At 36.3% G+C, this 19,740-nt stretch overlaps 2 protein-coding genes across 11 annotated transcripts in view; one reads left to right on the forward strand and one right to left on the reverse strand.

Annotated features, from left to right (window-relative positions):
- Positions 1-19,740, reverse strand: part of HDAC9 (histone deacetylase 9) — a 999,956-nt gene that overhangs the window by 555,848 nt on the left and 424,368 nt on the right. For all 10 annotated transcript variants that reach the window (XM_082398347.1, XM_082398346.1, XM_082398355.1 and 7 more), the window contains one exon: positions 9,777-9,839. In XM_082398347.1, the coding sequence (XP_082254473.1) occupies positions 9,777-9,839 (63 nt within the window). The remainder of the gene's footprint in view (positions 1-9,776; positions 9,840-19,740) is intronic.
- PRPS1L1 (phosphoribosyl pyrophosphate synthetase 1 like 1) overlaps positions 1-19,740 on the forward strand; it is a 753,632-nt gene that overhangs the window by 248,229 nt on the left and 485,663 nt on the right.

Here is a 19,740-nt window from a genome sequence, read left to right on the forward strand (position 1 = left end):
CAGAATGCTCTTTCTATAAATAATCATTCCAGTGTCGAGTTATATTAGGAGGTAACTCAGATGGCATGATAACGCCTAACAAGCTAATCTTAGACCTGCGATGCCATAAGATAGAAATACGGAGCTAAGAATAACTGACCCAAAGGAGTCAGCCTGCTAAAGAGAGCCACAGACATGTGGGCATTTGCAGATTTTAATGCATTTAATGATCTTCTGAAAGCTTCTTTCCCTTAGGAAGGCAATAAATTATGTTGGTCATTAACATGACAATCAATAATGCTTTTACAATGTATTGATTCATAAAGATGGCTTGAGATCCTCAGAGCAAATAGAATTATAAAAATCAGTTGATGGAAACCAAAGAGTTGGGTCTTGAATATCCGGATTAGCATCTAATTGGTGAATTTTATGCATAAGCCACCTATAGAACATACAATATTCATCCAAAGAAATAAAATTTAACTCAAGATAAAGAAAAATGTAATATCAAATTGGACACTTCCATCCAATTTTCACCCAAAATGTCCAAATTGGACCCAAATTGGACCAATATATATTCAAAATAGGCAGAATCTAAATTTTGTTAGATCATTCCTTGGCTCAAAAATCTGACATTGCATGTTGAAAGCAGGACTTGAGTGGAGACGCAAACTTTACCAACCTCTCCTTGCCCCCATTTCTAGGTAAAGACCAGGGTGGGTATAATTCAAATACTTTGGTTGAAAGAAACTGAGCCCCACGGAGCCAACATTTGAAAAAAAAACTTTCTCTAGCTAAAATACATTAATAATCGTGTTCTTTTGAAGTGGTATAAACCTTACCTTTATGCTTTGTGAGATGTTACTGTGAGCAATGGCAAACTGCACTGGGAATATTGGTTCTGTCCACAGTGTCTGCTCATTACTCCATGTATTATCAATCTCATAGAATTCTGGAGGTTGCCTTAAGTTGGTCTCAGCTCGGAATCTTGTTAACTTACTCCAATTTAATTATCAAGCTCTGGAACTGTGAAGTAAGGCTGCTCCAGAAAACCTTTCAACAGATTTGCTTATGTGTGCTGTAAACCTCCCAGGACTAAGAAGTGTACCTAGATGTTTGTCTACAAGTACAGCTGACTCCACATTTTTAGCACCAAACAGACGTGAAAAACATTATCCTATGCTAAATATTTTTCTCTTTGAGAAAAAGTGGCAGGGACATGGTAAACAAGCATAAGTTCATACCTGACCCTGCCAGCTCCTAGCCATGAGGACCAACCATCAGTAAGTTCACTGAAACTATGTCCTCATCTGCAAAATATGCTACAACTACTGTATACCTCTTCCAGCTGTGAAGAGTATTGAATGATAAAACAATGCCTGGTACAAATAAGCTTTGAAACATTAGCTCATTATATCAATAATAAGAATGACAATGATTTTTTTAAAAAAAGGTGAGAATATATAGGTCCAATCACTGACCTCCTAAACTGAGACTAAACAACTGGATCAGAGTGGAATGTGGCAGAAAAACCACAAAAATGTTAACTAATACTGATAATTGTTATTTCTAATCTAAAATGAGTAGTTCCTGATATAAAATCACAGACTCAAAATACATACTTGAATTCTATTTGTAAGCAGATTCAAAAAACATCACCAAAAATAAAACTTAAAATCGAGTTCAATTCACCAAGAGCTTTTCTAGTTCACCCTATGTGGAGTTCCCTGAGAACTTTCTGGGTAAACGTGTTTCTACTAAAGCAAGAACTCCCAGGCCACAATGTCATTTAATGGAAATTCAGTGAAATTTTCCCAGGTTTCTTTTTTTGCTTGCTTTTAATTTCAAATTTTGAAAAAACTACATGGCATTCTCATATTTTAACCGAGATTGGAAATGTCGTGCCTTAGCCATCCACCAAAACTTACCTCGAATAATTGAAAATGACATCCACATGGCTACAATTGTGTCAATACTGAATATAAATTACGAATTGAACATCTCAAACACAAGTGGTAGACCATGAGGGGAAGAAGCAAAAAAGTGAAGTTCTGGGGTATTTCCAACCTTATCAACATGCAAAGAGTTTAATCATAAGTAAATGACTAGTTACACTCTGTGGTTTGGTAAATTTCCTTCTTCCTTAAATGTAGTTTTTCATTGGATTTAATTATTGGGTATTTTTAAAACACCATATATAAAAGGCCCATCACTATGGAAAATTTAACATGGAAATAATGAATAGAACTGATATTTTTATAAAACATAAGAATGACTTAGTTTTGTATTCATGAAGCACCTAAACAAAATGTTCTCTGATAACACTTAAAAGTATACTCGTTTAGTATTGTAAAAACACTTGTTTAAATTAAATTTGTTTTGTGCAACTGACTTAGTGGAAGAAGAATGGAACTAGTGGGAACAAGGTATTTTCTTGTCCTTTCATATCCCAACTGTCAATCTCCCAAGATTACAAAAGGGAAAACTGTCCGTTGTAAGGGCATTTCGCCTCCCAAGCTAATAACCACTAGCACCTCAACTTCCTTTGAAGAATGGGATAGACCATGGCACTGACACACTGTTTTGAAGCACATGCCAAAATATCTTTGAATTTCATCTAAAGAAAGCTTGTTTTAAAAGTCATTTTCGTGGGCTTTTATTCCAATTAAATTGTTTTCAAAGTATTCCAATTCAGGAAAAAAAAATGTTAAAATGTAGTTAACCATCCCAGATTGTTAAAATTGTTCATTACTCTCAAAATGTAATAACTGTAACAACATACTGGCAAAGAAATTGTATTTTGAATATTTTAAAGAAAACCCTCCTTAATATACTGAAAAGTTTACATATTATTAGATAAATTCCTGTTAATGTTTTCTGTATCCCTCAAAGCCAACAAGAAATGAATATTTTACTCAAATTTCTAATAAATGCTTGTAATGCACCAGTCCACAATGTTGATTTTCCTCCTTTCTAAAAAAATGACTTGCAACCTAGAGGCATCCAGTCTTCTTCCACAATTAATTTCTATTCAATACTATTAAAATTTTTATTGGTGTTTAAATGGATGCATATCTTCATGAAAATGAAGTAACACAATTCAACTGAAAGAGAAATTACATAGCCCACTTCCTTCACTTATTTGTATTTTGAGAAATTACAAACTAAAGAAAATTACAAAGAAGAAAATTCCAACCACCAACAAACACTGTAGCAAATACTGTGGTGCCTAGCCAACATCTATTCTGCTCACCCTTTTTTCTTCCTTATAGAAACTAGATTATTAGCTGTAGCCTCCACCTTCCCTGGCTCAGTCATGGTCCTAAGGAGCTATCATAGGGGTCTCATCCTTCTTTTCAATGACTTGCTAATATATGGGCAGGTGATGCTCTTTTGGTCAATGAGTTATGAAGGAAAACCTGCTAGAGAAATTTTGGGTAAAAAACTTCCTTCCTTAAGAAAACATCCAAGGAAGCAAAGTTTTCTCATCTATGTCTCTGGAATTTACCGTGCATGTAGACAATGCCTGGAACTGCTACAATCAACCTCAGACTATTTGAGGAAACAGACTTAGGATGATACAAACTCTCAGGCCAGCAGAGAAGAATAGTTTGAAGAACCTGTTGATATTACTGACCACCCTGGTGCTGCCTGAGTACCATGCTATTTCACTAAATGATAAATTCCCTTGTCATTGTTACTTCGAATACGATTTTCTGTTACTCGCGATGGGAGACAACCTACCTTATATACCTACTACTTACAGTTAATCACTGTTAGTATTGTGGCATAGTAGCTTCATGTGTGGGTGTGTAAGAAACACTTTAGAAAATATATGCATATTATAAAAATTCATACACAAGGCAAAAACTCATGACAATGGAAACCAAAGCTCCCCTCCGACCACCTCCTCGACCACCACCACACACAGTTTTTCCTGATTTCCTTCTATTTATATATGAATTATTCTGGGAGATTGATAAATAAAATATACTCTTATAAAATGAGATCATATCACCAAAGTTATTTTTATTTAAAAAACATTAAATTTAAATGAATTTAATAATGAAAAACTGTAACTGAAGGGACTATAAACATACTAAATGCTTCCTTCCTATATGAGGTACTATTTCCAAAAAGATATCTCTAAGATTAAATGAAGACACTACTAAAAAGAAATCGGTATTTAGATCTTTTTTTTTAACCACGTGTTTCTATTTTAAGCAGCAGGGAGTCTGTCCCTGCTCAGAAAGGAGATGATATTAGCACTTTCACACATCCTTGCATTTCACCTCTCCCCAGTGCCTCATATGGATGAGAGCTTTATGAATATTTTTTCATTGCCCTACTTCATAAAATTTGCTTTCTCTCCTACAAGCACAATCTCATAGTTGTTTAAAAAGGATTCAATTTTTGCCCCATTAACCTTACTATGCTTTCTGTACTTCCGACTGGATTTCATTTTTTGCTTTTGTTTCAAGCTCATTTTTTCATCGAGTGGGTTTCCCTGTCAAGCAGTCTAGGTCATGTTTGAGAATGTCGAACTTGCCTACCTATTTTCTCTATACTTTAATAACATCTGCCCCGGGTGGAACACTGTGTTGTACTTCTTTTTCAGCTTCAGAGATTTTTCTCCATTATCTTCTGGCACTGAGTGCTGGATAAGTTTGATAAGCCTTCTAGAGTTTCACACATTCCCTTCCTCCCCCCTCTCCCCCACTGTAGATCTTTGCCTTACCTGCCTGAGCCCCTGAGGAATTATTTATCATTTGAAATTCAATAGCCCAGTTAGGCTATGTCTCTGTGCTGAGCACTTGCAGCAAATTTTCCTAAAAGACGGGAGTTCTTTCAATCTGCAGATTTCTTTTTCTTGTTTCCTTTTCAGTTAAATAATCTTTCTTCATTTTTACAAAGTGATCTTCTATTTCAACGTTTTGGAATATCAACTTCAAGGACATAAATAATCTTTTCTTTACATTGTCTTTGTCTTTCTTATTATGGTCTTCTCTCCAATTGCTTTAATCCATTTTCCTTTTTCATTCCCTCTGTCTCCAGCCTTTCCCCTTTGTTGGTAAAGATTGTCACTGGTGCCTATCGTTTCCCACTATTTCTAATGAGTATTTCTGTTCTATAATTATGTTTTCATTCTAAATTTGTTTCCCTAGACCTAAAATATCCTTTTCATCCCATTCTACTGTTTTATCAATATCATCTCATCTCTGAGCTCTTATTTTATGGAATTTATTTTCCTATTAAGGTGCTCTATTTGTGGGGAGCAGTTATTAGACAATTCCATGGATTCAGTGAAGTTGATTTTCTTTTTTCTTGGTGGGATCTATAAGATTAGTTGGGGAAGGGTATTTCATTGCAAAGAGCTATGGGTCAGTTTTCCAATGTAGAGTGTTGCTCTGAAGTCTTCATTTCTCCGGAGACGCAGCGTTTGTTCACCTTCCTCCACTTCACCAGTTTCTCTTCCAGAATCCTTTCTACTATTCCTCAGTTACAAGAAAAAACACCACCACCACCAAAAGCTGAGGATATCCACTCAGTTTGCTTCTCTCCAGATACAGGAACGTTAGTGAGAATTTTCAGGAACTTGTCCTCTTGTCAGTAAAATTCTAAGGAGGAACAGGATTCAGGCCCTGTTAAGTCTCTCTGTTCTGATCAAAGATCCCTGCTTCCCTTTTTCCCTTGACTACCAGTTTCTGAGATATGTTGCATTAGGTCATATTTTCTTCGCTCAGTCAGTGCTGAGTACTGTGTATGGGGTTGGCGGTGGGTTGCTGGCTTATACTATTTTAGGGTCACTTCATCATCTATCTGTGGTGAGACATTATGTCGTACATTTCCAAATTTCTCATCTCCAAAATCAAAACTCAGCATTTTAAATTCAGAATTTGGGCTTATTATATTCTTGTGAGGGGTTTTATTGAATTTTCTTACTTAAAGCACATAGCAACAATTATGCCACCTGTGTCACCCACAGAAAAAAAAAATACTCATTCTTGTCCCCATTCTCAATGGGCCTACTTATATCTAGCTTTTTGATTGCTACGTATCAAATATTTCAATTGATAACAGCCTTGTAAGTGAAGATAACCTGAGTTAGAGAACAGCAAAAATAGTAATTATGGGGAATACCAGAAGTGATTCTTGACATGACAGGAGCATTTCACAGACTTACATTTTCATAATTAGATTCTGCTTTCCAAGTAGACATAAATGACTACTGAATCTAAAATGTTCCTTTTCCCTCGACAATACACACCACGGAGATAAAAGGATTCTGAAAGGGTGAAGAAACATTTTCCTTAAAAGAAATTCAGAATTTAGATTTAAATGTTTTTCTTTTGTACCCAAAAATAAGAATGCATAGTGAAAACACGACTTTTCCTTATTGTAAACGTATTTTACACTGATGCTGTACAAACTCTAGGAAATTCTTTCATAATAATCATTCCAATATTGTCTGGAAAGCTCTGCTGTCCAACGCATTAAGCAACATGCCTGGCAACAGAACACCCCGAATTCTGCCAGCTACTGCTGAGTGACCTGAGTCAATGTTTGCACATGCTTCAGCTTCTGCCAGGTATCTCTTATATTGGCCCACACAAGCCACAAAAGCGGAGACTGACCTGGCAAAATGTGTCACTCGTACCAAATTCCGAGATTCAATATTACAAAGCTTTTTATTAAAAAGATATTAACAGACTACATTGTAGAACCTAATTCTACTTTAGATGTCTAGCCTGGCTGGGTCAGTATTAGGAAAAAAATGGAACCATATAAAACACTTGCAATTTAATAGTATATAAAGAGCTCTGAAGAAAAAAGTCATCTAGCTTAATGCATAGTATCCAATACAACTAGAAAAACAAATGGGAACTCTAAAGCAACGACTAACAACAAAACAAAGCTTTTTAAACAATTAATCTCAAGAAATCTGCTGTTGGGGTCTCACTGTTCAATTACGTATTCTGCAGCGTCTTTGCCTTTGACTATTAAGAAGACATTTCACAGAAAACACACACATACCCATGCTACTCTGATTTAAAGTCACCATTTGCCTAAGGAAAGAATTTAATTCTTATCAGAGCAGGGAAAAACAAAACAAAAAGCTGGTTTATAAGATAACTAAAGAAAATTTATCAAAACTAAAAGTCATTCCCCACGTGACATGCAATCTAGCTCCTCTGGCTCATTCAGCAAGATAGACGTTGGTATTGAAGAGCCAGAAACCCAGGTTCATTCATTAAAAATAGCAATAATAACAGTGAGTGCACACGTTAATGACATGTTACCTTTGAACTTCACAGAAATGCCAAGAGGTAAGCAGGAGGACATCATTATTCTTCAGTTTACAGGTGAGTAAACCAGTTCCACAACTGGTTAGCAGCAGAGCTCTAGCTGGAACACAGAGCTTTCACTCCTGGAGCAGTGCCCCCTCCACCCTGCACTGCTACAATATATCTTTTTCTCTTTCAGATCCAAAGACTCCATCCATTTCTACGCCTATCAATCACATCCCTGCCACTGGTCCAAAAGCGAGTTGAACAAGATTTGTAGCTAAATGTGGACAAACACACCCTTAATTTAGCAATTAACGTAAAGGGCAAACCTTATTGATACGGGTCACCAGCGTCACCATCTCCTCCCCCTCCCCTGTATCAGTGATACCCAAAGTTTGCTGCATATTAGAATTGCTCAGGATTTTTAAAATCCCAATGTCCAGGATGTTTCTAATACCATTTAAATCAGAAACTCTAGGGGTGGACCCAGACATCGGTATTTTGTAAAATACTCCTGGTGAGGCCACCTTTGAGAGCCACTGTCTCAGAAGTATACAATAAAAACTAGGGGAATTAAATTTAAGGGCATATAATAATATATTGAACAAAATCAAATGTTACAGGACATGGTGGGAAGAATGCAAATGTTTTTATGTTTCAAAATTTAAAAATAAATAGAACTTGGAGTTTCCTTATTTATTATCAGACAGGTTTGGGAGTTGATGTCAATTGACATCACTTTTCGTTTAACAGCTGGTGCTTAAATGTTGCTTCCTGTAAAACTGACAATAGCACAGACAGTCTCAAGCGCTTCCCTGCTTGAAAATACTGTTGCTTTGTATAAAAATCATTAAATGTCAGGAAAATGACAATCTCAACTGAAATTGGAGTAAATTTATGTATGATTATCAAAGACGCTGAGAAACAGTGAAGCTTGCAAACACCTGTAGCAAGGTTCAATGCCAGCAGACAGTATCTGCTTGAAAGGCACAGCTTTGTTTCTACCACGTGAAAGCAATAGTAAACTTGTAACACAGAGGTAAGGACTAAAAGGAAAAAGTGTAGTGCTGAAAACACATCTAAAATAGTAATTTTCATAGAGTTGGTGGATATTTAAAAAATAAAATGCTAAGTGACCAGTACCATCAGAGACATGCCGGCTGACCCCTCCGCAAGTTTTTGTCAACTTTACAGCCACAAAGATATAATAAACCATAATGAAATTCTGGTACGTTTGCTTTCGATAAGCAGGCACTACTAATTAATGTAAGTCCTGTTACTTAACTGTAAACACACCAAATTACACAAAATTGATATTTTATTCTGATTCATTGAAAAATTGGGGTCAACAGAAGGACCTTAAAATCGTCCTAAGTAACCAAGGTTTAAGAAAACTTGCTTCAAACATAGATCCAGAGATGAGAAGGTGTTCAATACTAAAACAGACATTATGCCAACCTGTGGAATATTTCTTTCCATTCTAGCGCTAACAAGTAAATGCTGCTTTATGCCGCATTCTTATCATGGAAATCTAGGTGGTGATCTATAATTACGATTAAGTGCACATAGGAACACAGAAGATGTGAGGGAGAACTTTAAGCCAATTTAGATGGAAGCACTCAGAAGAGAACCAAAACAAAAAGTCCCCCAAGCTTTAGGAACTAGCTGTAGGGAATATATATGAAAAGCAACAATTACAAGTATGTGCCATCGCCTGGAGAGTCTGCTCTTTTAACAAACAGAAATTGATAAAGTTGCCAAGCTTCATCTTCCATCCGCACAGCTCCTTGAAGGCACAAGCACATACACGGGGAAACTAAAAATCGGAATCTGTTAGTTATTCTTTAAAACGTTGCACCTGCATATAACACCTTTATATGTGTGTTATGCCGTCGCATCTGCCTGACAATGCTAGACTCCCCAAATGTTTTGAAGAAACTTAAAATAACCATCTGCTAATAATAATTTCATTTCATCCTTAAGCAGTTTCATTTTGGGCTTAGGAGAAAAAGCCACATTAAAACTACCTTCACAACTCCTGTAGCAAACACATTTCAGAAGGTAGGTCTATAAATAGAAGTGCTTCTGTAGGCACACTGTAAATATAAAATCATCCGGCTAGAGGAGACTGCAATGTAAGCTGCAGCCCCGATATGAACTTACCTGATTATTTTAAAGTCCCATTAGAATACGCTTACAATCAGTACAGATCTCCTTTTTCTAGTGGCATAGTCAGGCAAAACACCCCCAAGCACATTTTACTTATCTCAGTCCCATCCTTCATCAGAAGCTGAGAGATTTCATTCAGAAGCAGCCTGTCCCTGAGCAGACTGAATATTCACAGAAACAGTAATGGAAGGGATCTAAAACCCTCCAGACGCCAAGAAAATAGCAACATCAACACCAAAAAGCAGCAAACCCTTAACAGAGGTGCTTTCCGGAGCTTCATTTCCCAAGTCAGCCCCTTCTCACACGTAAAAGGTCTCAGTTATGAAAAAAGGGTCTTACCTGAGCTGATCATACTGTGCATTCTCTGCTGAGCCAAGAGCTGCTCTCGTCCAGCCACCCCATCTGAAGAAAAACACGAGTCAGTCTCGTAAATTGTCTGCAGCATATTCCAATCACTCTTACTTCAGCTACTGAAAGATTCATCGCTGCTCAGTATACGGGCCCCAGGAGTTACCCTGGCTGGTCCTCCCTCCACCCCGAGGAAAAGAAGCAGAGGATCAGCTTCAACAATGGTTTCCTCTCTGTTAACACACACTTTTCAAAAGACCTGGGCACTTTTCCCACGTTACCAACCTGTGTACAAAGCAGAAAGGACCGAGTGGATGCTAAGGCTCTCTGGAGTTTAGGCTACACCGGAAACTAAAAGCAGGTGGGAACTAGGAATGTGCTTCGGGGTTATTGCTTTGTCAAAATAAGTAGAAAAATATTAACTCTACCCACGAGAAAAAGAAACCAATTAAACCTGGCTTTTAGTTCCTCACGCTGCTAGAGTTTCGTTGTTAAGAACCGTCAGTCAGTCCTTCAAGTGGCTTCAGCCGGTGCCCTTCTCCTATCTGTTTGTGTGTGCCTCTTCCCCCTCTCTGGTCTCTCTCAGCTCAAGTTGGCTAAAGCTAGTGATAATGCATTTGCATATGAATCAACAACAGCATGGCCCACAGGCACAGAAATAGAACAATGGTCGGCCTGAGCCAAAAATAGGTCAAGCATGGCCGAGTGATTGGAGCCTGCATTAATGCATTTAAAAATACCCCAGCAAACCCAGCTGTCCAGCCTCTATCTTTCAAACCATAATTCTCTATTGCAGGGCCTTAAAAGCAATTAACTCTTTCCTCCCTCCAAGCTTGCTTTACACACTGTTTCCATACTGGCGATTCGCTTCCAAAGAAAGGAAGGGGAAAAAAAAAATTAAGAATCATAGTTCTAAGAGGGCAAATGCACATACATTTCATTTCATTTTATTTTTGTAGTATGTGTTTTTGGAAGAGAGGAGAGAAGTGCAGAGCTCTGTATTGGTTCTAAAATAATACTGGAAGCTTTTGCTCATAATGTGGTTTCTGCCTCACCCACGCTCAGCAATCCTGGTGTTCTATTTTTGTTGCCTGTTTCTCTGGCTACACTGCAGTTGGCTGTAGCACTAGAAGCTTTTCTGCCTTCTAGTTTTAAGACTGACAGGAGATTTAGTAGAGGTAGTTTCAGAAAACAAGCACACCCCAGAATAAAATGTTTATGAAGGACTAGCTTGATTTTTTACTTGCTATTTTTGTAAGGCAATTGTCCTGTTTCACACATCTTAATGTAATCTTAGTACCACCTATCAATTTTATTGCATTCAGTTTCTATTATATCTAAAATATATATATGCACACAGCTTAGACCTAAAAACGTTCCATTTCAGCCTCTCAGGCTAAATTCAATTCACCTGCAAAAGTAAAAGAAAATGTTGGTACTTTCTTATGGATTGGTGCAGAATAACAGATTATATGTACCTGTGGATCAATAAATAAATATGGTCAATCCCCAACTATGAATGTTCTGCATTCATTTCTACATTGATTGCCTGAAACACAGACCTCACTTTTCTATAGAAATAGCATTTGTAATAGTTGATAGATTCCCAGACCAACACACATTGTGGAATTCACCTGTAAATGAGCTATAGTATTTAGTACTAAAAATTCTATGGTCTCTGGTGTACAGTTTACATCATTTCTATCTGAGAAATAAATTCTGCATCACAAATTGGGTTGCTAGCATCTAGCCACTCCCAAGAGCAAACCCCAAAATGAAAAATCCACTGGTCATGGGAGCTCTTCTCCTTTTTCTAAACTAGATCAGCAAGAAAAAAATAAAACTCCTAAAGCATTAGTAGCAACAGAGAAGGAAGGGGAAGCAGCAGAGCATTTCAAGGTTCCCAGGATGATCAGGTGAAGGAGGGATCTTGGTCAAGCAGAGTGTGGGGCAGAAGAAAGAGAACACGGAGACAGACTTTTGGTGAAAAGGAGGAAGCATGTTAAGTCATTAGGCAGATAACTCACAGCTGAAGAAAATGGCACTGAATTTTCCTACTTTCATAGATTAACTCCTACTTAGTGTGCAATTATATTTGAACAGATAAATTATAAGAATTTTTATTAAAAAGTTATTCCAAATTACATTTGACTTAAGCTAAACATGAAAATCTTATGTTCCTGTCAATGGGAAAAACTGTTTAATTCCATCTGCTTTTGCAAGTAAACTTTCACTCAATTAAGAAACTGGTGTATAAAATTCCAGGGATGGAAATACTGTGGATCTGGCAATTTATCTCGGAGATTATGTAAGCAACCACAGCATTTTAGACCTGGGAGGAAATTTAGAGATTGTCTATAATGATGTCCAAACTCTCTGTCCCCTAGGATGCCAAGGTACCTGGGAGTTGACTCGGTGTTCTCCAGAAGACGTTCTTCCCTGAACCGAGGCAGCCTCATTTTCATCTGTTTAGATTTGGGTATGTAAGATTTGTTCTGAATAATGAATTCTTATATTAAGAATAAAATTAAGAAAAAAATATGGGGTATGGTGACAGATGGTAACTAGACTTATCATCGCTATCATTTCGTAATGCATAGAAATATCCAATCATTATGTTGTGCACCAGGAACTAACAGTGTTGTAGGTCAATCATACTTCCAAGACAAATAAACTCATAAAGAAAAAAAGAGATCAGATTTGTGATAACCAGAGGTGAGGGGTAGGGGGATGGGAATTGGATGAAGGTGGTTAAAAAGTATAAAGTTCCAGTTATAAGATAAATAAGTACTAGGAATGTAATGTACAACATAATAGTTATATTATTATTATATAATACATAATTAATATATGATTAATATAATTAACACTGCTATGTTATATGAAAGTTGTTAACAGAGTATATCCCAAGAGTTCTCATCACAAGAAAAAATTTTTTTTCTTTTCAATTTATCTTGTACCTATATTAGATGATCTATTACATGAATGCTCACTAAACTTATTGTGGTAGTCATTGATGATGTATGTAAGTCAAATCATTATGCTCTACACCTTAAACATACAGTGCTGTATGTCAACTATATCTCAGTAAAGCTGAGAAAGGTAAGGAAGGAACAAAATAACTGAAATCCACTCATCTAGTACAAATGATCTCCCTATTTTACACATGAAGAAAGTAAAGAGACTTTTTAGAGGGTTATGAAAGATGCAAAGGCACTCATTAATGGAGTTATGACTGAAGAGACTTGCTTAGTTTCTAACAGGTACTCTAGCCAAGCAGGTCTAGCATTCATGTTCTCCAGTCCACCATCTTGTCCCTTACAATGCAAATAATTATCTGAGATATTGAGAATAAATTTTAATATTATCTACTTATGAAAAATAGAATCACTCTTAATTGTCTCAGAGTGGTTTTAAACAGAATATGTAAAACTAGTGATAAACATAAGAGGGACAGCAAAAATCCTAGTACAGATCTTCCTTGACTTAAGATGGGGTTGCTTCCCGATAAACCTCTAAATGAAAAACATCATTAAGTCAAAATGCATTTAATATACCTAACCTACCAAACATCATAGCTAATCCTAGCCTACCGTAAAACATGCTCAGAACACTTACAGAAGCCTACAGGAGGACTAAAGCATCTAACACAAAGCATATTTCATAATAAAGTATTGACTATCTCATGTAATTGAATACTGTGCTGAAAGTGAAAGACAGAATGGCTTTAAGTGTATCAGTTATCTACCCGGTGATCACTGTGGCAGACTAGGAGCTGTGGCTCACTACTGCTGCCCAGCATCTTCATAGAATATTGAAATTTCAACTGTGGTTTCTCCTGAATGCATATTGTTTTCGCACCATAGTAAAGCTGAAAAATCGTAAATGGAACTGAAACTCTGTGTAATGATTAGCCAAATCCATTTCACCTGCCTGGACTGATCAAGGTGTTTTAAGATTTGCATGTCCTCCAAGAGCACGTGGTCTACACAATAAGATGTTTGCCTGAGTAGTTTTCCAGGAACTTGGAGTCAGCTGCATGTGGTTTGAGCTGAGGTGGTTAAGACTGGGTAAGACCACGGACTCTTCAAATGGGCATGCCGAGGGCCCGTGAGGTGACTTTTTGAACTTGCAGAGGCCTGTAGCTTTGTTATACCAGCACCTAAAGACAATTACCGCACCTTTTTCCAATCACCTTTCCCATGCTCCCCACGCTCCCGAAGCTCCCCATGCCTCCCATGCCTCAGACGACCCTGCTTCTTTATTCTTTATCCCATCGACATCCCTAGCCCTTGGCCTTTGAGATTTGTTTTCCTGTCTCCTCGCTGGGCTGCCTTTCGAATAAGCCGTCTCTTTGCTGCACATCTCCAGTGTTTCAGCGTTCTGGCTTGCTGTGTGTCGGGCAGGACGAACTCGGTTCAGTAACAGAACCATTGACACTGGGGACCATCTGCATTGACGTAATATACATCTCTTGTCGTTTTACATTTAAATTATGCCCTCAATTTACAAAAAATAGTCTCAAAGCTTTTATAATAGTAAAAAATAAAATAAAACTCAAAAGAGTTAGTAATTCTCCATTCTCAGAGGTAGCAGGAGAAGGCAATCCACGTAGCACAGTATAAATAATGGGTCTTCTTCATTTTGACCAAGTTATTTAATTTGAGGTTTATTCATATTTCATCCCTGCATTCTTTCAGCATTTTTTGCCATTAGCAGTCTTGTCTTTCAACTCTTGATAATGAAAACTTGGAGTGAAAAGACATTGGACGCTTACAATAAAATAGATACCACTTGTTTCTGGGAGGAAAAGATAGCATTATTAAAACCTACCACCAAGTATATTGATTACGTCTATTATCCAATAATTTAAATATTAAGAAAGTTGAGGTAATGCTTCTCATATCATCTCAACAATGTTGGTAAAGAAATGTGACTAAGTTTCTTTCTAGGTATTTATAAAACCAATTTTACTGACTAGGAAAAAAGATAATAAATTTTATATTATAAGAACAGTAGGAAGCTAATACAAATGTCAGCCTAGAATAGCTGGGCAGTTTTTGAAATTGTAATATAATAAATTTTAATTCAATTTAATAAACATTTTGGAAATTGATCTAATTATATTTTACATTTATTTAAGTAATAAGTGAAAAAGAATAGGGCAAAAAACCAGGTTCCCAATTTAATAAAAAATGGGAATAGGCATCGAATCCTAATGCAAAATGTCATTCAAGAATAATTATGATAATTCCAATTCTTTTTATGGGTATATAGGCAAAACAAAAAAAATTAAATATTTAAATTCAATTTTAATTAAAAATTTAAATTATAGATTTAAAAAATCTACATGCCATCAAAATATTTCCACAAATAACATGACTGAAGACTCCACTGGAAAAAAGCAAAGGAGGTAGTATAACTAATTTATTCTACCACAATAATACATCCTCTGTTCATCTGTAATCAAGCACAGACTTCTCATGCAGTACAAAATCTTATGGTTCTAGAATCCAGGTGCAGTAAGATTTAAAACTTGTTTGCCTCAAGTACTGAATTGTGCTTTACAAGAAAGCTACAAATTACTCACCAAGAGCTGTAAGTCCCCCGCTCACTCTTTCTCACTCATGTTGCTGTTTCTCCCATCCTCACATTTCTCAAAGTACTGTCACATCAGTAAAGTTATACACACTTGCCTGCAGGCAACTGACTTGATTCCTAGACCCCCGAGGAACAGGAAGGAGAGGGAAAGTATAATGTACTAATTTTTACTCTGAACTAAGTAGCTTATTTTTCTGAATTTTCTCTCTCTTATTAAATAGTGGACACTAAATTTACGAGTGATTCCTCTGTACTATAACAACCTGATTGGTTACCAAATGATCTTCAGTTAAGGGAATCTTGCCTGGACCCAAAGGGTCTGCGAAAACACATCAGCAGTGAAATTCCAGGAGACTGTTCCATAAGAAAACAAAACAACAACTTCAACAAACCTCTAGAATTGTTGGCCTCGCTTTGGTTGAAACTCATTTCTTCTCTAACTCTTCCCTTCAAATTGGATGTGCTGATCCATGATTTATTCTATTTTTAGCAGATTAAGAGCATCAGGATCATCAGGGAACTTGTTAGAAATGCAACTTATTGGGCCAGAACTACTAAATGAAAAACTCTGGTGGGAATCTGAATTTTACAAGCCCTCTCAGTGATTCTGAGGAACAGTAAAGTTTGAGAACCAGTAGATAAGACCATCCTTTCCAAAGCAATGATTAGATGGCTAAAGGTATATATAAATTATCTATTTGGGGTCCAATTTCAAATTAAACATTATTATTACAGAATACTTTTTCAAAATGAAAATAATTAAACTTGCTAATAGACTGAAGAGGACCATTTAATATTCAAGGTATGAAAAGACCATTTTCTCTTTTTAACAGCATCTACTTTGAAATACTGGTTTGTATTTCAAATTGTATAACCTTGGCTAACCTATGCTATGTTTACCAAACTCTGTATGTACAAGGTATTTATAAGACCACAAACTCTTAGTAGAAATCTTAGTTTCAAGACAAAAACACTATTTTTGGCTATACGGCTATGAAAATAAAAATTCTGGGAGAATTCCAATTAAGTAAAATTAGCATTCTAATCTTTGCTATTTGGTATGCCTCAAATTTTTAATTTTATATTATACTACAAAGTGTGTTTCATTATTATGTAGCTGTACCTTTAATATTTATCATCTTGGAAATAAATGGGATTCTGATCACCTAAAATTAATAGTCATAGTTAGCATCTGGATGGATACTACATTTCAGAGCTGTAATAAGACTAATTTCCACATGCTAATAAAAGTATAGCAGACATCAGAAAATAAACCCAGAAACACCATTTCTTGCCACAAAGATCAAGTGGTATTTACCATACCAAACTATTACCTATCACCAAGTTAAATCAAGAGAATGTTGGGATGCTTGCTTCCGAAAATAGCAACATTTTCTTTTAATGTTGCAACTAAATTCTGACTTCATAATTCGATCTAGTTGGGTGCCAACTACCAAATTTTAGAAATAGCAAGCAGCCAAAATATACTGTACTTATTTTTTGACTGATCAAAACTGTTTATAGCAATGGCATATAATTAAAGTACAAACATTTGCAATTGGCTATATCACTAAGTTCATCAGACATCCAATGGTTATGAAATCTTTCCTATTTAAGGACCTTTAAATTAGTGCCAAGAACAAAGAACCATGGCCTCCAAGGCCATTCATGTTCTGACCACAACATGACTTAGTAACTTAATCCTTTACTTTCTTTTTCAAAATTCACGAACATACAATTTCTTGGTATTACCCACACAAATCCTTCATTCTTCCATGCCTTAGCACATGCTCTTCTTGTAATCCATAATGCTTTTCCACTCTTTCCCATCTAGGAAACTCCTTTTCATATATATTTTTTTTAAATGACCATGGTTAAAGATTTGATGAAAGTTCATAATAATGCAATTGACAAGGAAATTTAGTTATTTCTGAGATATACACTTTAAAGTAATAACTAGAATTATAATCTATTATACCAGAACATATAAGATTTTTAGAAATTTCATGTAATGTCTGAAACATTTATATTAACATATTTCCATACAAATAACCCAATGAAAGTTTAGTATTAGTTGTTTTGTTTGTTTGTTTGTTTATACTGCAGGTTCTTATTAGGCATCAATTTTATACACATCAGTGTATACATGTCAATCCCAATCGCCCAATTCAGCACACCACCATCCCCACCCCACCGCGGTTTTCCCCCCTTTGTGTCCATACGTGTGTTCTCTACATCTGCATCTCAACTTCTGCCCTGCAAACCGGTTCATCTATACCACTTTTCTAGGTTCCACATACATGCGTTAATATACGATATTTCTTTTTCTCTTTCTGACTTATGCACTCTGTATGACAGTCTCTAGATCCGTCCACATCTCAACAAATGACACAATTTCGTTCCTTTTTTTGGCTGAGTAATATTCCATTGTATATATGTACCACGTCTTCTTTATCCATTCATCTGTCGTTGGGCATTTAGGTTGCTTCCATGTCCTGGCTATTGTAAATAGTGCTGCAATGAACACTGGGGTGCATGTGTCTTTTTGAATTATGGTTTTCTCTGGGTATACGCCAAGTAGTGGGATTGCTGGGTCATATGGTAATTCTATTTTTAGTTTTTTAAGGAACCGCCATACTGTTATCCATAGTGGCTGTATCAATTTACATTCCCCCAACAGTGCAAGAGGGTATCCTTTTCTCCGCACCCTCTCCAGCATTTGTTGTTTGTAGGTTATCTGATGATGCCCATTCTAACTGGTGTGAGGTCATACCTCATTTTAGTTTTGATTTGCATTTCTCTAATAATTAGTGATGCTGAGCAGCTTTTCATGTGCTTCTTGGCCATCTGTATGTCTTCTTTGGAGAAATGTCTATTTAGGTCTTCTGCCCATTTTTGGATTGGCTTGTTTGTTTTTTTAATATTGAGCTGCATGAGCTGCTTATATATTTGGAGATTAATCCTTTGTCCGTTGATTCGTTTGCAAATATTTTCTCCCATTCTGAGGGTTGTCTTTTCGTCTTGTTTGTGGTTTCCTTTGCTGTGCAAAAGCTTTGAAGTTTCATTAGGTCCCATTTTTTTATTTTTGTTTTTATTTCCATTACTCTAGGAGGTGAATCTAAAAAGATCGTGCTGAGATTTATGTCAAAGAGTGTTCTTCCTATGTTTTCTTCTAAGAGTTTTATAGTGTCTGGTCTTACATTTAGGTCTCGAATCCATTTTGAGTTTATTTTTGTGTATGGTGTTAGGGAGTGTTCTAATTTCATTCTTTTACATGTAGCTGTCCAGTTTTCCCAGCACCACCTATTGAAGAGACTGTCTTTTCTCCATTGTATATCTTTGCCTCCTTTGTCATAGAATAGTTGACCATAGGTGTGTGGGTTTATCTCTGGGCTTTCTATCTTGTTCCATTGATCTATATTTCTGTTTTTGTGCCAGTACCATATTCTCTTGATTACTGTAGCTTTGTAGTATAGTCTGAAGTCAGGGAGTCTGATTCCTCCAGCTCCGTTTTTTTCCCTCAAGACTGCTTTGGCTATTCGGGGTCTTTTGTGTCTCCATACAAATTTTAAGATGATTTGTTCCAGTTCCGTAAAAAATGCCATTGGTAATTTGATAGGGATTGCATTGAATCTGTAGATTGCTTTGGGTAGTATAGTCGTTTTCACAATGTTGATTCTTCCAATCCAAGAACATGGTATATCTCTCCATCTCTTGGTATCATCTTTAATTTCTTTCATCAGTGTCTTATAGTTTTCTGCATACAGGTCTTTTGTCTCCCTAGGTAGGTTTATTCCTAGGTATTTTATTCTTTTTGTTGCGATGATAAATGGGAGTGTTTCCATAATTTCTCTTTCAGGTTTTTCATCATTAGTGTATAGGAATGCAAGAGATTTCTGTGCATTAATTTTGTATCCTGCAACTTTACCAAATTCATTGATTAGCTCTAGTAGTTTTCTGGTGACATTTTTAGGATTCTCTATGTATAGTATCATGTCATCTGCAAACAGTGACAGTTTTACTTCTTTTCCAATTTGTATTCCTTTTATCTCTTTTTCTTCTCTGATTGCCGTGGCTAGGACTTCCAAAACTATGTTGAATAATAGTGGTGACAGTGGACATCCTTGTCTCGTTCCTGATCTTAGAGGAAATGCTTTCAGTTTTTCACCATTGAGAATGATGTTTGCTGTGGGTTTGTCATATATGGCCTTTATTATGTTGAGGTAGGTTCCCTCTATGCCCACTTTCTGGAGAGTTTTTATCATAAATGGGTGCTGAATTTTGTCAAAAGATTTTTCTGCATCTATTGAGATGATCATATGGTTTTTATTCTTCAATTTGTTAATATGGTGTT

Source organism: Balaenoptera borealis (assembly GCF_965194805.1).
Source record: "Balaenoptera borealis genome assembly, chromosome: 7".
Classification (NCBI taxonomy): Eukaryota; Metazoa; Chordata; class Mammalia; order Artiodactyla; family Balaenopteridae; genus Balaenoptera; species Balaenoptera borealis.